General features: G+C 36.4%; 1 protein-coding gene across 5 annotated transcripts in view; it reads right to left on the reverse strand.

The window, feature by feature from the left end:
• Window positions 1-20,750, reverse strand: part of RGS22 (regulator of G protein signaling 22) — a 165,660-nt gene that overhangs the window by 24,015 nt on the left and 120,895 nt on the right. For 4 of the 5 annotated variants that reach the window (XM_060287496.1, XM_060287493.1, XM_060287497.1 and 1 more), the window contains exons 20-23: window positions 18,690-18,758; window positions 16,116-16,277; window positions 7,838-8,017; window positions 3,544-3,702 (exon numbers count right to left, since the gene is read on the reverse strand). In XM_060287496.1, coding sequence (XP_060143479.1) covers window positions 3,544-3,702; window positions 7,838-8,017; window positions 16,116-16,277; window positions 18,690-18,758 — 570 coding nt within the window. The remainder of the gene's footprint in view (window positions 1-3,543; window positions 3,703-7,837; window positions 8,018-16,115; window positions 16,278-18,689; window positions 18,759-20,750) is intronic. The other variant, XM_060287494.1, reaches the window with a different exon arrangement.

A 20,750-nucleotide genomic window follows, 5' to 3' on the forward strand; every position in this document is an offset into this window, starting at 1 on the left:
TAAGCAAACTGTAGTACAGCCATATAGTACAATATTAGTCGGCCGTAAGAAGAATAAAGTAGTGAAACATGCTACAAAATGGATGAACCTTGAAAATATCATGCTAAGTGAAAGAAGCCAGCCATAAAAGGCCACATGCTGTATGATTTAATTTACATGAAATGTCCAGATATAGAAAGTAGATTAGTGGCTTCCAGAGGCTGAGAGGGAAGGAGTAAAGGGGAGTGACTGCTAATGGGCACAGTTTCTTTTGGAGGTGATGAAAATGTTCTAAAATTAAGTAGTAGTGATGGTTGCACAACTCCGTAAATATACTAAAACCACAAAATTGTATATTTTAAAAGTGTGGATTTTATGGTATGTGAATTAAATTTCAGTAAAGCTATTATTAAATAAAAGCATGCAAATAAAAGAAGAAGAAGAAGGAGGAGGAGGAGGAGAAGAAGAAGGCAAGAGTGACTACATTAGCATTTTATTGTAATAGCCCAAAATAGAAACCAACTCAAATGTCCTCTAATGAGTGAATGGTTAAAATGTGGTACAATGTACCACAGAGCACTACTCAGCAGTTAAAGAGAACGAACTACGGATATACACAACAACGTGGATGGATCTCAAGGGTATTTATGTAGAGTGAAAACTGCCAGTCTCAAAGAGTCACATATTGTACGATTCTATTTATATAACATTCTCAAAACGACAAAATTTTCTAAATGGGGAACAGATCCATGGCTAACAGACATTATAATGGGTAATTGGATGGATATGACTTATAGTCATGAGGGACATCTTTGTGGTGCATCTTGAATATCGTTTTGGTTACTTGAATCTACATATGTGACAAAATGGCATAGAACTATACACACACCTTGTATCAATATCAATTTCCTGATTTTACTATTGTATATAGTTAAGGTAAGGTGTAGCCACTGGGGGAAACTGGGTGATGGGTACATGGGACTTCTCTACTATCTTTGCAACTTCCTGTGAATGTTAATTATTTCAAAATAAAAATTTTTCTAAAAAATAATTTGGAATTTTAAATTTAAAAATATTATAGCAATAGCATTATTTTGAACATGAAATACTTTGGTATAAATTTCACAAAATATACTCAAGACCTGTCATTGAAAATGACAAATCATCGATGAGAGAAATGAAAGAATAACTAAACAGAGATAAACTGTGTTCATGGAGCAGAAGACACAGTATTGTTACGACATCAATTCTCAAACTGACCTATATGTTCATTACAATCCTGATCAAAATATCTGAATAGTTAACATGTGAAAAGTTGTTCCACCTTACTAATAATTAGGTGAACGTAAATAAAGGCATCAGCATGATGACATACCACTTGTCATCAACAGACTGACAAAAATTTCAAAGTCTGAACAAACCAAATGGGGAGAAGTAGGAATATAGATTGACACACGCTCATACTCTCTTACTCAGCCATTCCAAAAACATTTTTATACATGTGAATATGAAGACGTTTACAGGAATGTTGTCTGCAGTGCTGTTTGCAATGGTAAAAATTGAAAAAACTCCAACAATAAAGAAATAGTTAGGGACTTCCCTGGTGGTGCAGTGGTTAAGAATCCGCCTGCCAATGCCGGGGACACGGGTTCGATCCCTGGTCCAGTAAGATCCCACATGCCGCAGAGCAACTAAATCTGTGCGCCACAACTACTGAGCCTGCGCTCTAGAGCCCGCGAGCCACAACTACTGAAACCCTCACACCTAGAGCCTGTGCTCGGCAACAAGAGAAGCCACCGCAATGAGGAACCCGCGCACCGCAACGAAGAGTAGCCCCCACTCACCACTACTAGAGAAAGGCCGTGTGCAGCAATGAAGATCCAACGCAGCCAAAACTTAAAAAAAAAAAAGTTAAATAAAAATAGTATATTTATTCATATGATGGAAATGCAGCAATTAAACTGAATAAATGAGATCTAAGTAGAGCAGTGTGGGTAGAATTAAAAGACAAAATTGAATTTTAAATGCAAGATGTAGAAAGCACAATATGTGCTATGGAATGAATTGTGTCTCCTCAAATTCATATGTTGATGCCCTAACTTCCACTGTGTCTGTATCATGAGATAGGGTTTTTAAGAGGTACTTAAGGTTAAATGAGGTCATAAAGGTAGAGTCCTAATCCAAAGAAACTGTGGCTTTATAAGAAGAGGAAGAGAGAGAGAACTCTTTTTCTCCCCAACTTGTGAGGACACAACAAGAAGGTGGCCATTTTCAAGCCAAGAGGAGAGATCTCACCAAGAATCGTATTAGCTGGCACCTTGATCTGGGACTTCTAGTCTCCAGAACTATGAGGAAATTAATTTCTGTTGTTTAAGCCATCCAGTCTCTGATATTTTGCTATGGTAGCCTGAGAAGACTAATAAAATATGGTACCATTACGTAAGTCAAAATACACACAAAACAGTCCTCTGGATTGTTTATGACTCCATACACCATGTAAAACACTATCTTAAAAAGGAGCTGTGAGAACATACCCCAAACTTAATGGTTGCTCTTGGAGATGGGGAGGGTAATAGAACTCAGGGCTGGAGTTAAGAGAGTTTACTGTTCTGCAGTATTTCACTTCTTAAGGAAAAATGAAAAGCAAATGAGGAAAATGTTAACAGTGTTTATTTTGACCTGTGCAAATATGGGTGTTATAATTATATTACTTTTATATCTTTAGATCTTTTTTTTTTTTTTTTGCGGTACGCAGGCCTCTCTCACTGTTGTGGCCTCTCCAGTTGCGGAGCACAGGCTCCGGACGCGCAGGCTCAGCGGCCATGGCTCACGGGCCCAGCTGCTCCGTGGCATGTAGGATCCTCCTGGACCGGGGCACGAACCCGTGTCCCCTGCATCGGCAGGCGGACTCTCAACCACTGCGCCACCAGGGAAGCCCCTAGATTATCTTTTAAATTTCTTTTTAAAAACACAATAGGGATAAACTTACAAATAAGATGAAATATATTACTTGTTATCCCTTTTCAAGTCAAGGAAAATAGATAAATATAAAGATAGAGGAACTGATAAATGAATGGTCAGACTAAAAGACAAATAGGCAGGCTGGACAGTTTATGACTTACATTTGTAAATTTCACAGTCATATATCATTCTCTAATTTTAATATTGAAAATGCTGCCCCCAGTACATAGTATTTTTTCATTCATTCCCATATTTATTTGGTAAACAATAATTTATAATTGAGCATGTGCTGGATAGTGGTAGAACTGTTTAATAAGACAGATGGTATCTTTGAGGATCTCAGTCCAGTGAGAAAAACAAATGCAAAAATTTATTCACAAGACAATATAAAGAGTTCTCCAAGAGAGGTACATAGAAGAGATGACATTTGAGATAAATTTTTTAAAATTCAAAAACAAGTCTGAAACCTCTGACTGAAGGCTTTAAAAACCACTAAAATCTGTATTCTATAACTTCTCTGTATTTTTGCTCAGCCTAAATTCTTCTACACATATCACATAACTTTTAAAAGTCTGATTAAACCCAAAATGATTCTTGTCTCACCTCTGCAAATTTTTCGTCTTCCGTGACTACCGATTTTTTTTCCTGCTTACGATATTCTTGTCTTCTCTCCAAAACACTCATAATTTTTTTATCAGTTAAGTTCTTCCTAAACTCACAAAACTGAGGCCAAAATTTAAACAGAACTCCAAAAATTGTCATCTGTATATAAAACAAAGTATGTCTCAGATTACAGTTTTATACAAATGTACCAATTTAAACTCTAATTCACCATAATAATGGATTAACTATTCTATTCTTTAATATACAGCATGTTTCCTCCAACTTATTGTCTCCAGACATCTTGGTATAGTTTAGTTCAGCACATGCTTATCATCAATGTTATTTTACTACCAATGAGAAGTCTTTCTTTTAAGAAAAACATACTCTTAAATACAGTTAAAAGTCACTTTATGCTTTATGTTTCCCTATCCAGTTGATTGTATTAATAAAGAATCCATTAGGTCTTTTTAAATAAGAAATTTATGTTTTCTTTGAAAACATACACCAGTTGATCTGCCACACACTCTGCTGTTTTATGCAAGTATTCCAAATATTCAGTTCATCAAGGGGAACTCCTCTCCGGTCCCCTTTCCCTTCTTTTAGAGAAAGAAAATACCATTTTGCCTCTGGAAAAGCTCTTAAACAAAGCTGCAGATCTAAGAATAAATCTTGAGTAACTTTTAAATGATACAATCTCTCTTTTATGTGAGAGCAAGAAAAGTAACATTTAAAAAGCAGAGTGGTATCCTGCACAAATGCTTTCTTAGGACACTCTACATTAAGTGATTAATTGTGATATTTAAAGAGATAAGAATTGTTGCTCAAATTCCCATGCCAAGTTTTTCCATTAGTTCCAGAGGCATACATTACTTCCTAGAAGGTAGGACTTGCCACATCAGATCAAGTCCAACGTTTTGTTGCTGGGAATGGCCTATACCTAATGCCCTGGAGAAAAATGAACTAACCCATTAGGCTCTAAGCCAGCTCTTCAGGGGGAAAGTGGAATTTTTAAAAAGTAAATGCTGCAGTGACCAACAGCGTCCTGAATTGATATATTTCACGACTCCTCATTTCTGTACGTGAGTATCATTAGTAAAACTATTTACTCCCTTTACAATACTATCTTGTCATTAAATTCTATAGCCTCTTGGGATTGTGAACACAAAAGCTAAACATACTTTATTTGATGAAGTGCAGGCTTTTAAAAAATTTTCATTTACATTTATCTGCCATGCATTTAATTAAGTAATCCCCTTCTCCAATGTTAAATGATCATGATACTTTTTATATGCACTTTGTAAACTTAAATACTCCTCCACCTCTATTTACCAACTATATTGACCCTACTTCTCAGTTACCCCTCCAAAACCTGAGTCATTCCCAGCTCTCAAATATATTTATTTTCATTTAGAAGGCTTTCCAGTAAAAGTCACCCTATTAGGACACAATTTTTCAAGGTAGACATAAAATTGCTCTATTTCTAAAAGTTGCAATTAAGGTTAATAACATACATGTTATTCATGAAAATTGTCCTGTACCTCCAAAACCTTAAAAGATAACCAAACTGTGGATAAGTAAATGTTTTAATAAATATAGAGCTACTTTGCTCACTGCCAGCAGATGGGCAATGCTCTAGTATGAGTGAGAAGGGTCAGTGAAAATATGGCTGGGTGATGAAAACTTTCAAGCTATTAGGAATGCAGATGGGGGACAGGCAGACGCTATATTGCAGCGGTCCCCAACCCCCGGGCCATGGACAGGACCGCACAGCAGGAGATGAGTGGCGGGTGAGCCAGCAAAGCTTCATCTGTATTTACAGCCGCTCCCCATCATTCACAGTACTGCTTGAGCTCCGCCTACTGTCAGATCAGCTGCGGCATTAGATTCTCAAAGGAGCGTGACCCCTTACTGTGAACTGCGCATGTGAGTGATCTAGGTTGTGCGTTCTTTATGAGAATCTAATGCCTGATGATCTGAGGTGGAGCTTAGGCGGTGATGCTAGCACTGGGGAGTGGCTGCAAATACAGATTATCATTAGCAGAGAGGTTTGACTGCACAGAGACCATAATAAATCAACTGCTTGCAGATTCATATCGAAACCCTATCAGTGAGTAGCAAGTGAAAACAAGCTCAGGGTTCCCACTGATTCTGCATTATAGTGACTTGTATAATTATTTCATTATATATTACAATGTAATAATAATACAAATAAAGTGCACAATAAATGTAATGTGCTTGAATCATCCCAAAACCATCCACCCACGCCCCCGCCCCCGGTCCGTGGAAAAACTGTCTTCCACGAAACCGGTCCCTGGTGCCAAAAAGGTTGGGGACCACTGCTATAGTGAAAACAATACTAAAACAGGCATTTTTTACATTTATTATTCAGCCCTTTCGCTCAACTTTGCTCTCATGTCCAATCTGATCTATTCCTGTCATGATCCATCTATTCTCACATCACTCATTCATATGTTCAAAAATGTTACTGAGTGTCGCGCACCCAGGCCACAAAGGCAAATAAGAAACATTCCCTACGCTCAAAGACCTTACAGTCCGATGGGAAAGTGAAGCATGAGAATAGCCATTTTCAATTCTGTGTGATAAGTGTTCTGACAGGGACAAATACAAGATACAATAGAAGCATAAGAGAGAGAAGATGATACTGTAAAAAGCTCTGGAAGCAAGAAAGTAAGCCCTCTTTATGGAAGTACAAATATTTCAGTAAGACTGGGAGACAGATGGCAGGGAGTGGGAAGACATGTGGCTAGAGAAATATGTAGTAAGGAGCTTGGTCTTCATTCTGAAGACAATGGGGAGTAATTGAAATTGAAAGCAGAGAAGTGACATGATCAAATATACATTTTGAAAAGATGGATCTGTCTGCAGTGAGTTAAATGGTTTTGAGAGAGCCTAGAGGCAGGGAATTCTGGTAATCAATGTGAGACATTGCAGATGTGAACTGAGGTAGCAACATGGAGCTGGAAAAAAGTAGATAGAATAACAGATAAGAAGGAGACAAATGGATACATATTAGTGACTGAAGATCTCCAAAGGTAAGGAATGAAGGATAGGGAAGACATGAAGATGGCAACCAGATCTCTAGCTTGCATACCTGGGTAGGAGATATGCCATTCTCTGAGCTTCCTTACAGAACACAGAAACAATAGATTTGGTGAGGTAAGGCCCCTAAATATTCTCTTGTTTTCTGATACTCCAAAGTCCATATTTAAGATATGTTTGGGACTTTGTTTTGGGAAATCAGGTAGGAGGCCTAAACTAGAGGACTCCAATAAAGTTCACTGGCTGCAATCCGTGGACAGTGCAGTGGAACCAACCTATGTAAGCAGCGCCAGACATTCACCATCAGACTTGAGGCTAGACGGTCTCCCGGCTATCAGGAGACCTAGGCTAGGCTAAGTGATCTTTTCATTAACAGATGCTACAATTCTGACACCATGTTTTTTCTATTTCTCTCTAGCACATCCTCAATCATTCTTCTTTATTTTTGCCTATTCAATGCGTAATTGGATTGTGAGTCTACTTTCAGTTCCTTTTAGGACTTAGAACACAGCTGGCTTGCAAATGAGTATTAAGGAATAATGGTCTTTTTCCATGCTCAAAGGCAATCATACCCTAAATCTCTGTTTCATATCACTTAAATTGTGACATGGCCTTCCCTATTACCCCTATTATTATGTATTTTTCTTAATCATTTTTCAGGAACATCACTAAAAGGCTTTTCAAAATGCAAATAAATTATGTTCAGCAAATCACTGTTTTCTATTATTTACCCTAAAAAGAAGTAACTTGAGTAGGTTAACAGCCATGATTTTCCTTTCATGAGCTTGTGTACTTTATGTTGGTTGGGTACTTAAATCTCCTCTCACTTATTTTATGAGCTATGTGAATATTCCAACCTTTAAAAATACACAAATCTTGGGACACACATTTTACACATTTTTGTGGTAGCAGACTTTTTAAAAGGAAATATGAATGGTGGGAAAGGAAGGAGGAATTAGCTGTAGTTTTATAAGTTAGAAATAAAATGATAACCATGCAAAGTCAAAGTACAGAATTTAAATAATTGTATTTGCTGTATACTATCATAAACAAAATAGTAAGTTACTAGTTTCTATGTTCTGTGGCATATGCAATATTTTTTAAATTAAATAGAATAACCCAGGATTAGGAGGATTAGAGCCTTGCCAAATATGAATAATGCAAAAACTTTTAAAGAATATCTAGATTGTTTATCTATTTTAAAGTATGCTTACTACATGCCCTGATTTCTTACCTGTGCCTCTCTAAATATATATGGTCCCAACTCCTTCCTGTGTTCAATAATCTTCTGGGCTTGCTCTAATGGAATGTCAATTTGTAAAGCTGGTGGAATACTGGAATTAATAAAGCAGTTGATAATAGTCATGATCTTCTTGTGGATGAGGGATTCACTACAATGAGAATGGCACAAGTCCTAAACAAGGAGGAAAGATAGAACAATATATGATTAATGCATTAATAGAATACTTTATAGAATGTGTCAATATGTCTGTCAGTAAATATATATATATTTTAACTTCAGGTCAAGAGGTTACTAGGACATGTCAAGACTATCTTAAAAGATCATAGCTTTTATTTCACTTGGATTTGAAAAACCTAAGAAATTTTTTTCTTTATTGCTCCTACCCTGTGTCTTCATATCTATGTGTGTCTCATTGATAGCATCTAGTTCCATGTTTTTCCCATCTATTCTGTCAATCTCTGTCTTTTAAAGGAACCTAAGACTTTGATGCACATACCTTACGTAAATACGGGTTTCATTTAATCCTGATTGTTTCTTCTCCTGGCAAAGGAGCAGCTTTAGTGTCTACTTTGACTCATTTAACAAATTCATATTAAGTTCCTGCTACATGCCAGCTGAGCCCCAAGACACAGCACCTGTCCTGTAAAGCCTCAATATCTACTGGCATCATAAATATCAGGTCAGAAATTAATGAAAAAGAAATGAAGGAAACAATAGCAAAGATCAATAAAATTAAAAGCTGGTTCTTTGAGAAGATAAACAAAATTGATAAACCATTAGCCAGACTCATCAAGAAAAAAAGGGAGAAGACTCAAATCAACAGAATTAGAAATGAAAAAGGAGAGGTAACAACTGACACTGCAGAAATACAAAGGATCATAAGAGATTGCTACAAGCAACTCTATGTCAATAAAATAGACAACCTGGAAGAAATGGAAGAATTCTTATAAAAGCACAACCTTCCGAGACTGAACCAGGAAGAAACAGAAAATATAAACAGACCAATCACAAGTAACGAAATTGAAACTGTGATTAAAAATCTTCCAACAAACAAAAGCCCAGGACCAGATGGCTTCACAGGTGAATTCTATCAAACATTTAGAGAAAAGCTAACACCTATCCTTCTCAAACTCTTCCAAAATATAGCAGAGGGAGGAACACTCCCAAACTCATTCTAGGGGGCCCCTATCACTCTGATACCAAAACTAGACAAAAGAGGTTACAAAAAAAGAAAACTACAGGCCAATATCACTGATGAACATAGATGCAAAAATCCTCAATAAAATACCAGCAAACAGAATCCAACAGCACATTAAAAGTATCATACACCATGATCAAGTGAGGTTTAGTCCAGGAATTCAAGGATTCTTCAATATACACAAATCAATCACTGTGATACACCATATTAACAAACTAAAGGATAAAACCCATAGGACAATCTCAATAGATGCAGAAAAAGCTTTTGCCAAAATTCAACACCCATTTATGATAAAAAGTCTCCAGAAAGTAGGCGTAGAGGGAACTTACCTCAACATAATAAAGGCCATATATGACAAACCCACAGCCAACATTTTTCTCAATGGTGAAAAACTGAAACCATTTCCTCTAAGATCAGGAAAAGACAAGGTTACCCATTCTCCCTGTTATTATTCAACACAGTTTTGGAAGTTTTAGCTACAGCAATCAGAGAAGAAAAAGAAATAAAAGGAATCCAAATCAGAAAAGAAGTAAAGCTGTCAGTGTTTGCAGATGACATGATACTATACATAGAGAATCCTAAAGATGCTACCAGAAAACTACTAGAGCTAATCAATGAATTTGGTAAAGTAGCAGGATACAAAATTAATGCACAGAAATCTCTTGCATTCCTATACACTAATGATGAAAAACCTGAAAGAGAAATTAAGGAAACACTCCCCATTACCATTACAACAAAAAGAATAAAATAGCTGGAATAAACCTACTTAAGGAGACAAAAGACCTGTATGCAGAAAACTATAAGACACTGATGAAAGAAATTAAAGATGATACAAACAGATGGAGACATATATACCATGTTCTCGGATTAGAAGAATCAACACTGTGAAAATGACTACACTACCCAAAACAATCTACAGATTTCATGAAATCCCTATCAAACTACCAATGGCATTCTTCACAGAACTAGAACAAAAAGTTTCACAATTTGTATGGAAACACAAAAGACCCCAAATAGCCAAAGCAATCTTGAGAAAGAAAAACGGAGCTGGAGGAATCAGGCTCCCTGACTTCAGACTATACCTCAAGTCTACAGTAATCAAGACAGTATGGTACTGGCACAAAAGCAGAAATATAGATCAATGGAACAGGATAGAAAGCCCAGAGATAAACCCACGCACATATGGTCACCTTATCTTTGATAAAGGAAGCAAGAATATACAATGGAGAAAAGACAGCTTCTTCAATAAGTGGTACTGGGAAAACTGGACAGCTACATGTAAAAGAATGATATTAGAACACTCCCTTACACCATACACAAAAATAAACTGAAAATGGATTGAAGACCTAAATGTAAGGCCAGACACTATCAAACTCTTAGAGGAAAACACAGGCAGAACACTCTATGACATAAATCACAGCAAGATCCTTTTTGACCCACCTCCTAGAGAAATGGAAATAAAAACAAAAATAAACAAATGCGACCTAATGAAACTTCAAAGCTTTTGCACAGCAAAGGAAACCATAAACAAGATGAAAAGACAACCCTCAGAATGGGAGAAAATATTTGCAAATGAAGCAACTGACAAAGGATTAATCTCCAAAATATATAAACAGCTCAGGCAGCTCAATATCAAAAAAACAAACAACTCAATCCAAAAATGGGCAGAAGACCTAAACAGACATTTCTCCAAAGAAGATATACAGATTGCCAACAAACACATGACAGGATGTTCAACATCACTAATCATTAGAGAAATGCACATCAAAACTACAATGAGGTATCACCTCACACCGGTCAGAATGGCCATCATCAAAAAATCTACAAACAATAAATGCTGGAGAGGGTGTGGAGAAAAGGGAACCCTCTTGCACTGTTGGTGGGAATGTAAATTGATACAGCCACTATGGAGAACAGTATCGAGGTTCCTTAAAAAAATTAAAAATATAACTAACATAGGACCCAGCAATACCACTACTGGGCATATACCCTGAGAAAACCATAATTCAAAAAGAGTCATGTACCACAATGTTCATTGCAGCTCTATTTACAATAGCCAGGTCATGGAAGCAACCTAAGTGTCCATCGACAGATGAATGGATAAAGAAGATGTGGCACATATATACAATGGAATATTACTCAGCCATAAAAAGAAATGAAATTGAGTTACGTGTAGTGAGGTGGATGGACCTAGAGTCTGTCATACAGAGTGAAGTAAGTCAGAAAGAGAAAAACAAATACCGTATGCTAACGTATATATATGGAATCGAAAAAAAAGTGGTTCTGAGGAACCTAGGGGCAGGACAGGAATAAAGACGCAGACGTAGAGAATGGACTTGAAGATGTGGGGAGGGGGAAGGGTAAGCTGGGATGAAATGAGAGAGTAGCAATGACATATATACACGACCAAATGTAAAATAGATAGCTAGTGGGAAGAAGCTGCATTGCACAGCGAGATCAGCTCAGTGTTTTGTGACCACCTAGAGGGGTGGGATAGGGAGGGTGGGAGGGAGACTCAAGAGGGAGGGCGGGAGGGAGACTCAAGAGGGAGGGCATATGGGGATATATGTATACATCTAGCTGATTCACTTTGTTATACAGCAGAAACTAACACACCATTTTAAAGAAATTATACTCCAATAAAGATGTTCAAAAAAAATTTCTACTGGAAGAGAAGCATGAAAAGCGTTTTTCCAATCTGAGATAGTTAGTAAGTGGTAATGATAAAGGTATACACAGGGCCCTAGGAGAGCACCCTACTCAACTTACTGGTGGATGCAAAAGCTTTTTCTACCATAACTGCTTCTACAGCAAGGTGATTTAGGCTCAAAAAGGCTAGCAACAGAAGCGGGAATGCTGGTGGTTGCAGGTGTATTATTATGCATCTCTTAGGATCTACATTTTTTCAGATAACCTATTATATTTTCATCTTTATAGCTAAAGAATTTAAAAATAGTAATTGTACATTAAAAAGACCCAGTTTTATGTCACAGATGTAAGGCTATCACTTTTTAAAATAAAGAGGTAGCTTAGCTTGAATTATGACATTTTTTATCAAAGACATTATTCTCTAAATCACTAGAAAGCACACAGATTTGGAAACTTGTAATTCTAGGCTGGAAATAAGCCAACATTTATTAAGTAGTTACTGTATGACAGGCATTGTAATAACTATCTTACGGACAGTATTAAAGAAAGAAAATTTCTAGAGCTTGCCATATAAAACTTTACATATATAAATTTGGCATAAGTTATATGTGAAAAATCTTGATATAAATGTTACACTGAGATAACAGCTAGCATTTTTTACTCAATTTAGTATTCCCTCTGAAAATGCCTATTTATAACACATATGTTTGGTATGTTACCAAAAATTAAATTTTTTGCCATTACTAGGGAAATGATCATATATTTGGTGAGCCTGGCTTATTATTATGGAATATAAGGATTATGAAATAAAAACAAATTTGTGAAATTATACGGTTTTAATTTTAAGAGTATAGAGATAGAATTTAGATAGAATCAGGATTGGTATTTTTTCTAGTTGTTCTGCCCTACTATACCTTTAGCGAGTTCACTTTTACCTATCATTGAGGCCTATGTGTTAAGCACATAGTTGACCGTTGAACAACGTGGGGGTTAGGGGCACCAACCCTGCCTAGCAGTTGGAAATCCACGTATAACTTTACAGTTGGCCATCTGCTTCTGTGGTTCCACATCCTTGGATTCAACCAACAGTGGATTGTGAAGTACTGTAGTCTGAATTTATTGAAAAAAATTCAGATATAAGCGGACCTTGCAGTTCAAACCTGTGTTGTTCAAGGTTCAACTGTACTGTCCTCTAGTAAACTTTCTGTGTCTACTTCAGTCCAGGAGATGGCCATCTTAGGTATTTCCATTTTACCCTGTGCTTCTCCCACCACTACACTAATCACACTCTTATAATCACTTTGCCTATCACTTGTCTGTCCCTCCCCTAACACTGTAAGCCCTGACAGAAAAGACTGTTTTGATCACAGTTGTATCCTCAGGATTTAGCCTGGCCTTTGATAGGTGCTGAAAAAGTATTTCTTGGATGTATATTTCCTTCAGGTCTTTTCTCTATGGGGACGGACACACACACACACACACACACACACACACACACTTTGTATTAAATCATACTGCTTTCTAGTAGCTAGGTTTTAAAAAAATCAATAAGATGAATACCTTTTTTCATTGATTAATCTCCTATAGCATAATTTTTAATGGCTGCAGAGTATTCTACTATATAGATGTATCATAATTAAAATAACCAATGTCCTGTTGTTGTACATCAGGGTTCTTTCCAATTTTTCATAATTCAGAATAATGTTTGATTAAGATCACTGTAGTCATCTCTTTACATATTACTACAATCATCACTGGGAGGGAGCATAACTTAGTGATTAAGGGCACAAGCTTTAGTAATAGAATGTCTTGGTTCAAATTCCAGCTCTACTACTTAATTAGCTGTATGATGTCAGAAGTTTCTTAACTTCTCTGTGCCTTAGCTTCTTCATCTGTAAAATGGTGAGAATTAACAGCTTTGACCTAGGATTCTTATAAAGAATAAAGTCATTATTACATGAAAAGCATTAAGGTAATAACTGACAGATGTAAACACTTAATATGAGTAAGCCATATAAAAGTGAGCACAGTAGGGGCTTCCCTGGTGGTGCAGTGGTTGAGAGTCCGCCTGCCGATGCAGGGGACACAGGTTCGTGCCCCGGTCCGGGAAGATTCCACATGCCACGGAGCAGCTAGGCCCGTGAGCCATGGCCACTGAGCTTGCGCGTCTGGAGCCTGTGCTCCGCAACGGGAAAGGCCAAAACAGTGAGAGGCCCGCGTACCGCAAAAAAATAAAAAAATAAAAGTGAGCACAGTAAGACTTGCTAGGTGGAATGCTTTTCCCCTGGTAAACTTCTTCAAGACCCATTTCAAGTATCATCACTTCTTATTTATTTATTTTTAATTAATTAATTTATTTATTTATTTTTGGCTGTTTGGGTCTTCGTTGCTGCGCATGGGCTTCCTCTAGTTGCAGCGAGCAGGGGTTAATCTTTGTTGCAGTGCGCGGGCTTCTCACTGTGGTGGCTTCTCTTGTTGCAGAGCACGGGCTCTAGGCACGTGGGCTTTAGTAGTTGTGGCACATGGGCTCAGCAGTTGTGGCTCACGGGCTCTAGAGTGCAGGCTCAGTAGTTGTGGTGCACAGGCTTAGTTGCTCTGCGGCATGTGGGATCTTCCAGGACCAGGGCTCGGGCCTCCCCTGCATTGGCAGGCGGATTCTTAACCACTGCACCACCAGGAAAGTCCCACTTCTTTTTTTAAAAATTTTTGTTGGAGTATAGCTGATTTACAATGTTGTGTTAGTTTCTGCTGTACAGCGAAGTGAATCCGTTATGCATATATACATAACCACTCTTTTTCAGATTCTTTTCCCATATAGGTCATTACACACTATTGAGTAGAGTTCCCTATAAGTATCGTCACTTCTGTTGAGACCTCTCTGAGCTACCACCCTCCCTGAATCATTTTCCCCTCTGTGCCCAAATTATAACTAGTTAGAACAGGGATCATAATCAATGTTATTTCATGATATTTTGTTTTCATGGATGATTCCCTCCTCAAAGGAGGGCAGTGTATTTTATCCATTTTTTTATTCCTACAATCTAGCATAATAGTTGGCACATTAGTGATTTAGTAAATGCTTACTGAATAAACAAATTCACCCTTGAAGCATGATTTTTAAAAGCTACCTAGTATTATATGTCCTCCGTTCTATACCACAGAAAAGATATTTAAATGAAGACCAAGGGCAGCCTTGAAGGAGAAACAGTCACAAAGTTAAGGGCTGACTATGTATGAGTCTGTTTTCTTAAATGCTTATTTTGCACAGTTTATCTCATTACCTCTTATCCTAGCAGGGTTGGACTTACTCATGTTCATTTTAGCTTAAAGACTGTTCTGCTCACTCATAATAATTTCCTGTTATGGAAAACAGACTCTACCTCCTTTTTAATTTTCAAAAAAATTATCTTAGTATTACTTATCTTGTGATAGATTTTTAAAAAACTTATCTCAAAATACTTTTTTTTTTCTGAGGAAATTTCCATGTTGACAAAGGTACAAAAACTGGTGATAACAGAAAAGGGTAGAAAACAATTTCATGGAATGCTGCAGAAAGTCTGGAAGTAAGATTGTATTGAGCAACTATTAACTATATAGAATAAATATGCTGCAGAGTATTAGTACTGCATAATATTATACATACGTAGATTATAGGCCAATTGAAAGCATTATCCTCTTAAATTCCAGCTTTAGTTTTACTCCCTACTTTTCTAATGGGATTAAATAGGCTGCTTGCAAGGAAATGAGCCTGCTAACCCTGGGAGCAAGGATGCCTACTCTTAGGTATTTCTAGACAACATTCCTGTATTCAAGTCTAGATTACATAACCTAGGAAGTCCTTTCCTCCTCCTCAATGCACAGATTCTATATGATTCCATCAAACACTTAAATCTGACAATAAAATGCTTTTGCACCTAATAACTTGTTCTTTCACTTATTTATTTTAAGAATTTGGCCATTCTAATAGTAAAGCCTCTCTCATCTCTGTTGTTTATTTATCTGTAATCCACTATCTTTTATTACTATTGCTGCAAATATGGTTAGGAGGAATTCTTGTAAACAGGTCTTGGTTAAAGTACTGAATATGAATATCTTCAGCAAAAATGTGTATAGTACATTTATAGATAAGCAATATGCAAAAATATAGTTAAAACTTTTCAGGAAGATTCTCATTAGATCATAATATACGTGAAACCTTGAAAAACCTAATACTATCATTTCAGGGCTAACTCTTACTTTTCACTGTATAATAATAAATGTATCTAACACAGAACAACAGATACCTCAATATTTACACATTGGTATGAAAACATCGAAGTTGGGATATCTTATACAAATCTTGTCCAAAAAGTTAGGAAACTGATATGTTAATGCATCTCCTCCTTGAAAAGAGGTGGTTTTCTCCAGCTTCGAATACAATACCTTATACTTTTGTACTTCTTGCCAAAAGAGCACCCCATTTTCCAATAAATCTCCTTTTAGAGCCACAAACTGTTGAAACTGTCTTGTGGTAATTGGATTCAATAATGCTTTACGGAAAGCAATGATATCACAAGATGACGATATCCACTTACTCTCCACAGGCTGTCCAAATCAGAGAATACAGAAAATTAGCTGTGTTCTAAAAGTTAATAATAAAGTCATTTATTAGGCTGAAAATTACCAACTTCTATCTCCTTTATTTTTGGCGGTTGAAATTTACGGCATGGATAAATAGAATTTGGCAGCTTTCCTCTGTTCTCCCTTTTGTCTCCTTTGTATTTTTATGGCATTAGTTTTTTAAGAGGTGGAGAGAAAAAGAAATGATTGGATGACTTAGAACATATGAGTACATTAAGAATGTTAACAATCATTACAGTTGGGGACTATGGTGAAAAACTACACTTTGGCGTACAGTATGAGTTCTGTGCTTAAACAGAACAAAGTAATCATAATGTTATAATTATTATTTTATAATTATATATATTATATGTTATACATTAATATGCAATTTTCCTGTCTTTTAAAAAGTAAAAACAGTTGAACATTTAAGATATTTTTCAAAAATTTTAGAAAAAATTACCAATTAATCTTATTAATTTAAATAGGAAATTTACTCTGGAGCTTCACTATAATTCTATCCTAGAAAGATCATGTTTTTTTTTGGCCACGCTGTGCCGCTTGTGGGACTTTAGTTTCCTGACCAGGGATTGAACCTGGGCCACAGCAGTGAAAGTGCTGAGTCCTAACCACTGGACCGTCACGGAATTCCCAAAAGATCATGTTTTTAGGCAAGACATCTTTATATTATTTTAATAATAAATTACTATTAATAATTAATAACCGGAGGAAATAATTATCAGTGCATATTTTAAAAAATAAACTTTCTCTGACCCAGGATTCACTTTACACAACAAAAAAGCCATGTTGTTTTACTAATGCTTAAAGGTATTACTTATTTTATCTTCACAATTCTGAAGTATACGATGTCTACTTTTTTTACCTTGACCATTTTAGATCACATATTCATCCCCTTTTAGCCTCTCAGATTAAGAAAAATAATAGATTTTATTGAATTTACTGAATAGATTTTTTTTCATTTGATAAATTTATTGAAGTGCCCCAAATCTGAGTTTAGCCTACAACCATGAAAGGAAGCATCACTCTAAAGGTAATATTTTAGATGAACTTAGGAATTATAGTAACAGTCAATGACAAATATCCATTGCACACGATAAATACCCATTACTGACAATGCATAAAATAAGTTCCTTGAAACAAATCATGTGTGACCAACAATATAAGCGTTTCAAGAGAGTTATGTAAAAAGTCTATGGGAATGCAAAGGAAGGAGTAACTAATTCTGCCTGGAGGAGTAAGAGCTTTACAGAGAAGGGCTTTGAGGATGACATCTGAGCTGGAAACTGAAAAGTGAAGGCAACTCCAGGCACTCTAGATGAACGGTGGTGCTTTTACCCCAGATAAAGTGAATAGATGTCTATCACTATTTTAGTGAGGCACATGTGGTGTTCCAAGGACAAAAAGTTAAGACCATCACCAGATGGTCCATATTAAAATTATAGCCCTATAAATAGGAACAACTATGTATTAGACTGGGATGTTTATTTAAAACCCACTCAAAAAATAATGTTTTAAGACCTGCTTCTTAAGATACTAAAACTTAGTAATTTAACTAAAACCCGTAATTTAACTAAACAGAAAATACCATAATATATAATGTACGATAATATGACATATAAGCCCATTCTATTTAGTATTGTTAAAAAAATACATAGCAAAGGACAAATATAAGAACAGTTTGTTTCCTTTCAAGGGGAAAAAAGCATCCTAACAGATACATACACTCCTCTAACAGTCGAATAGATTTTTATCTTTGTTAGGTTGTAGGGGGTCACCTGGGTCTAGTTTGACATTTTATCAAGACCTATAGAAGGACGAATACACATACATTTGTAGGCTCAAAAAGACTGTGTTTATCATGCTTGTTAAGAAGCAAAACAGGCGATTTCTAGGAAGGTATCATATTGTAGTGGTTTAAATAAGCGCCAAAATGATAGCTATCTTAATTCTTTTAAAGTTAAAATGTAATTCTAAATAAAGAGGATAATGTAAGATAATTTAAGTTGCTGATTCTGCTGCATACTCCCCATTCTTTTTGTGTAAACCACTCCCAATAATAAATAAACTACCATATGCTGGAATGATCAGCCTGTCTCAATAAATCCATCACAAGCAAAACAACTAAAAATACACATTTAAAGTCCAATCCCACACTTCTAGGGTTGAGCAGGCTAAGGGACTCTTTAAGAAGAGGGCTCTAGTAGAATCACACTTCCCTGCAGATTCCATTAGCGAGTTAAGAACAGTGTCAGCATCTGGTGGCTTAGAAAAAAGCATTATCTACAATGAGGGTCTCTGTACAAGAAGAGGAAGAAAAACAATACTTTGACAGTGGAACTTACAAGAGGAAGAACATAACAAACAAATATTACTTGCCTTCCAGACTCCAATCTTCCTTTCATGCTTCTGTAGTAAAAGTTCTTCAGCTATGTCTCTCACCTGTACCTGGAAGCAAACCAATGATTTTATCCGAGTTATTCAGAATGTCTACAGTATTGAAATCATTTACTGATTTAACAGCTTTAAAAAATGAGGTAAAGGTCAGTGTGAATATGAGAAAGAACAGGAGAAAGAGAATAAGACTTAGAAATGGAAGCCCTGTCCATGTCCCCAGGCAAGTCACTCAAATTCTCTTAACAGTCTCCTCATCTGCAAAATGGAGATAATAATACCTGAGTGTATTGCCCCAAAGGTAGACAACAGTTTCACTTGGGCCCCATAGAAACTGAAGCGGGAAGGATGATTAGGACTTCCCAAATTTTTGTGTATTTTCTAGCCACGACTAATTTTAGATGAGCACAAAAGTTACTCAACACAGGGAGGTAATACAGTAGATATTTCTCGAGGTTATTGCCTATTCACAATATTTTCCCTTTTTTGGGAACCACTCCTGCCAAATCTGTGCTATGTGACTCTACCTCCCTGTCTATAGCAGGTAGATCCAGGAGCTGACCCAGACAGACAGGGACTAGAATCACTGCTGCTCAGTCTTTTGGTAGCCACAGCCTGGAGAAAAGATCTGAGAATTCTTCTTGCTGGGTTCCCAGGGCTGTCCTGGCCCCTGGCCTTTGCAAAGCTTGGGTGCCAACTCTTCCCCTAAATGTGTGAGATGCTCCAGCATCATTTTATTAAAAATTCTTGATCTTCCTTCTCTTCTGTCTTTGGCTTTAAGGTTGCCAGAATCAGTGAATGTTGCTGGCCACACACAGAATTGCTAAGTTAGGAAGGAGCTGTAAATTACAATAAAGTTATTGTGGTAAACGTAGTGAGAAAACATGGTAAACAATATTAATGGGCCAAATATCTTTCTACTTGGCTTTGGATAGACAATTAGAGTTAGCCTGAAGAAAGGAAATGAGGAAATCTGAGTTGTCCCAAAGCTTACTTCCAGGAACTTTTTGCCTAAAACAAGTCAGGTCTTCTTCCTCATACTATAAGTTCTATGTTCCCAGCTGTACTGTGTTTTCCATAACTTAAGGTGTTAAGAAGACTAAGGATATTTCCAGATAAGTAAGACTCAAAGTGTTTGATAAAATAAATATGGAGGGCAGCTTTTTTACATTCTTCCTGATCAATACTAATGGCATGTGCTTTGCACACTGAAGTCCAAAATTACATGCTCTCTACTCCTTGTGTTCTTTTTGTAAAGATCAGGTTTGCCTGTTTTTAGGTGTGATAATGACATTTAAAATTATTGAAGCAATACATGCTTCTTATAAAATAAAAACTAAACAAAGCAAAACAACAAAAACCCTACTTTACAAAGTAAAAATCCTTCACACTACCCATACCCATTCCCAGGAGGCAGATCTTTTCTTTCATCTTTGTTCATAAACATAAATATAGACAGAGGGAAGGAGAAAGAGAAATGCATAAATAGACAGATATACAGATATAAGTACATATAACGGGATTATCTTCTATGTATTGTTCTGCATCCTGCTTGTTTCACTCAATAAATAACATCTTTCATTACCAGTATATGTGGAAATCTCATTTTTATAATCTCATTTTATATGGAAAACTGCATAGGTATCCATAGTACAGAATTCTTATAATTCATTTAACTATTCCCCTTTGTACATCCTTGCCCATTTATATGAAGACTCAATAATAATAATGTAAAAAATAATAACTATATTAATAGACAGTATGTGAGTGTTTGCTGTGTACCAGGCACCACGCTAAGAAACTACATATATATCATTTCGTTTCCTCTTCATAACAATCTTATGAAGCTATTACTCTTATTATCTCCATTTCTTTTCCAAATGAGAAAACTAAGGTTGTAAAACTTATTGTTGTACAATTAATATGTGGCAGTGTTGAGATTAAAACTTGGGAAGTCTGACTTCCTGCTCTTAACCACTATGCCATGGAAGTACAGTGGCTGAGTCAGGCTTTCACATTTGAGGCTTTGAGAGGTGCTGTCAGTTG

This window comes from Globicephala melas, chromosome 17 (assembly GCF_963455315.2).
Source record: "Globicephala melas chromosome 17, mGloMel1.2, whole genome shotgun sequence".
NCBI lineage: Eukaryota > Metazoa > Chordata > Mammalia > Artiodactyla > Delphinidae > Globicephala > Globicephala melas.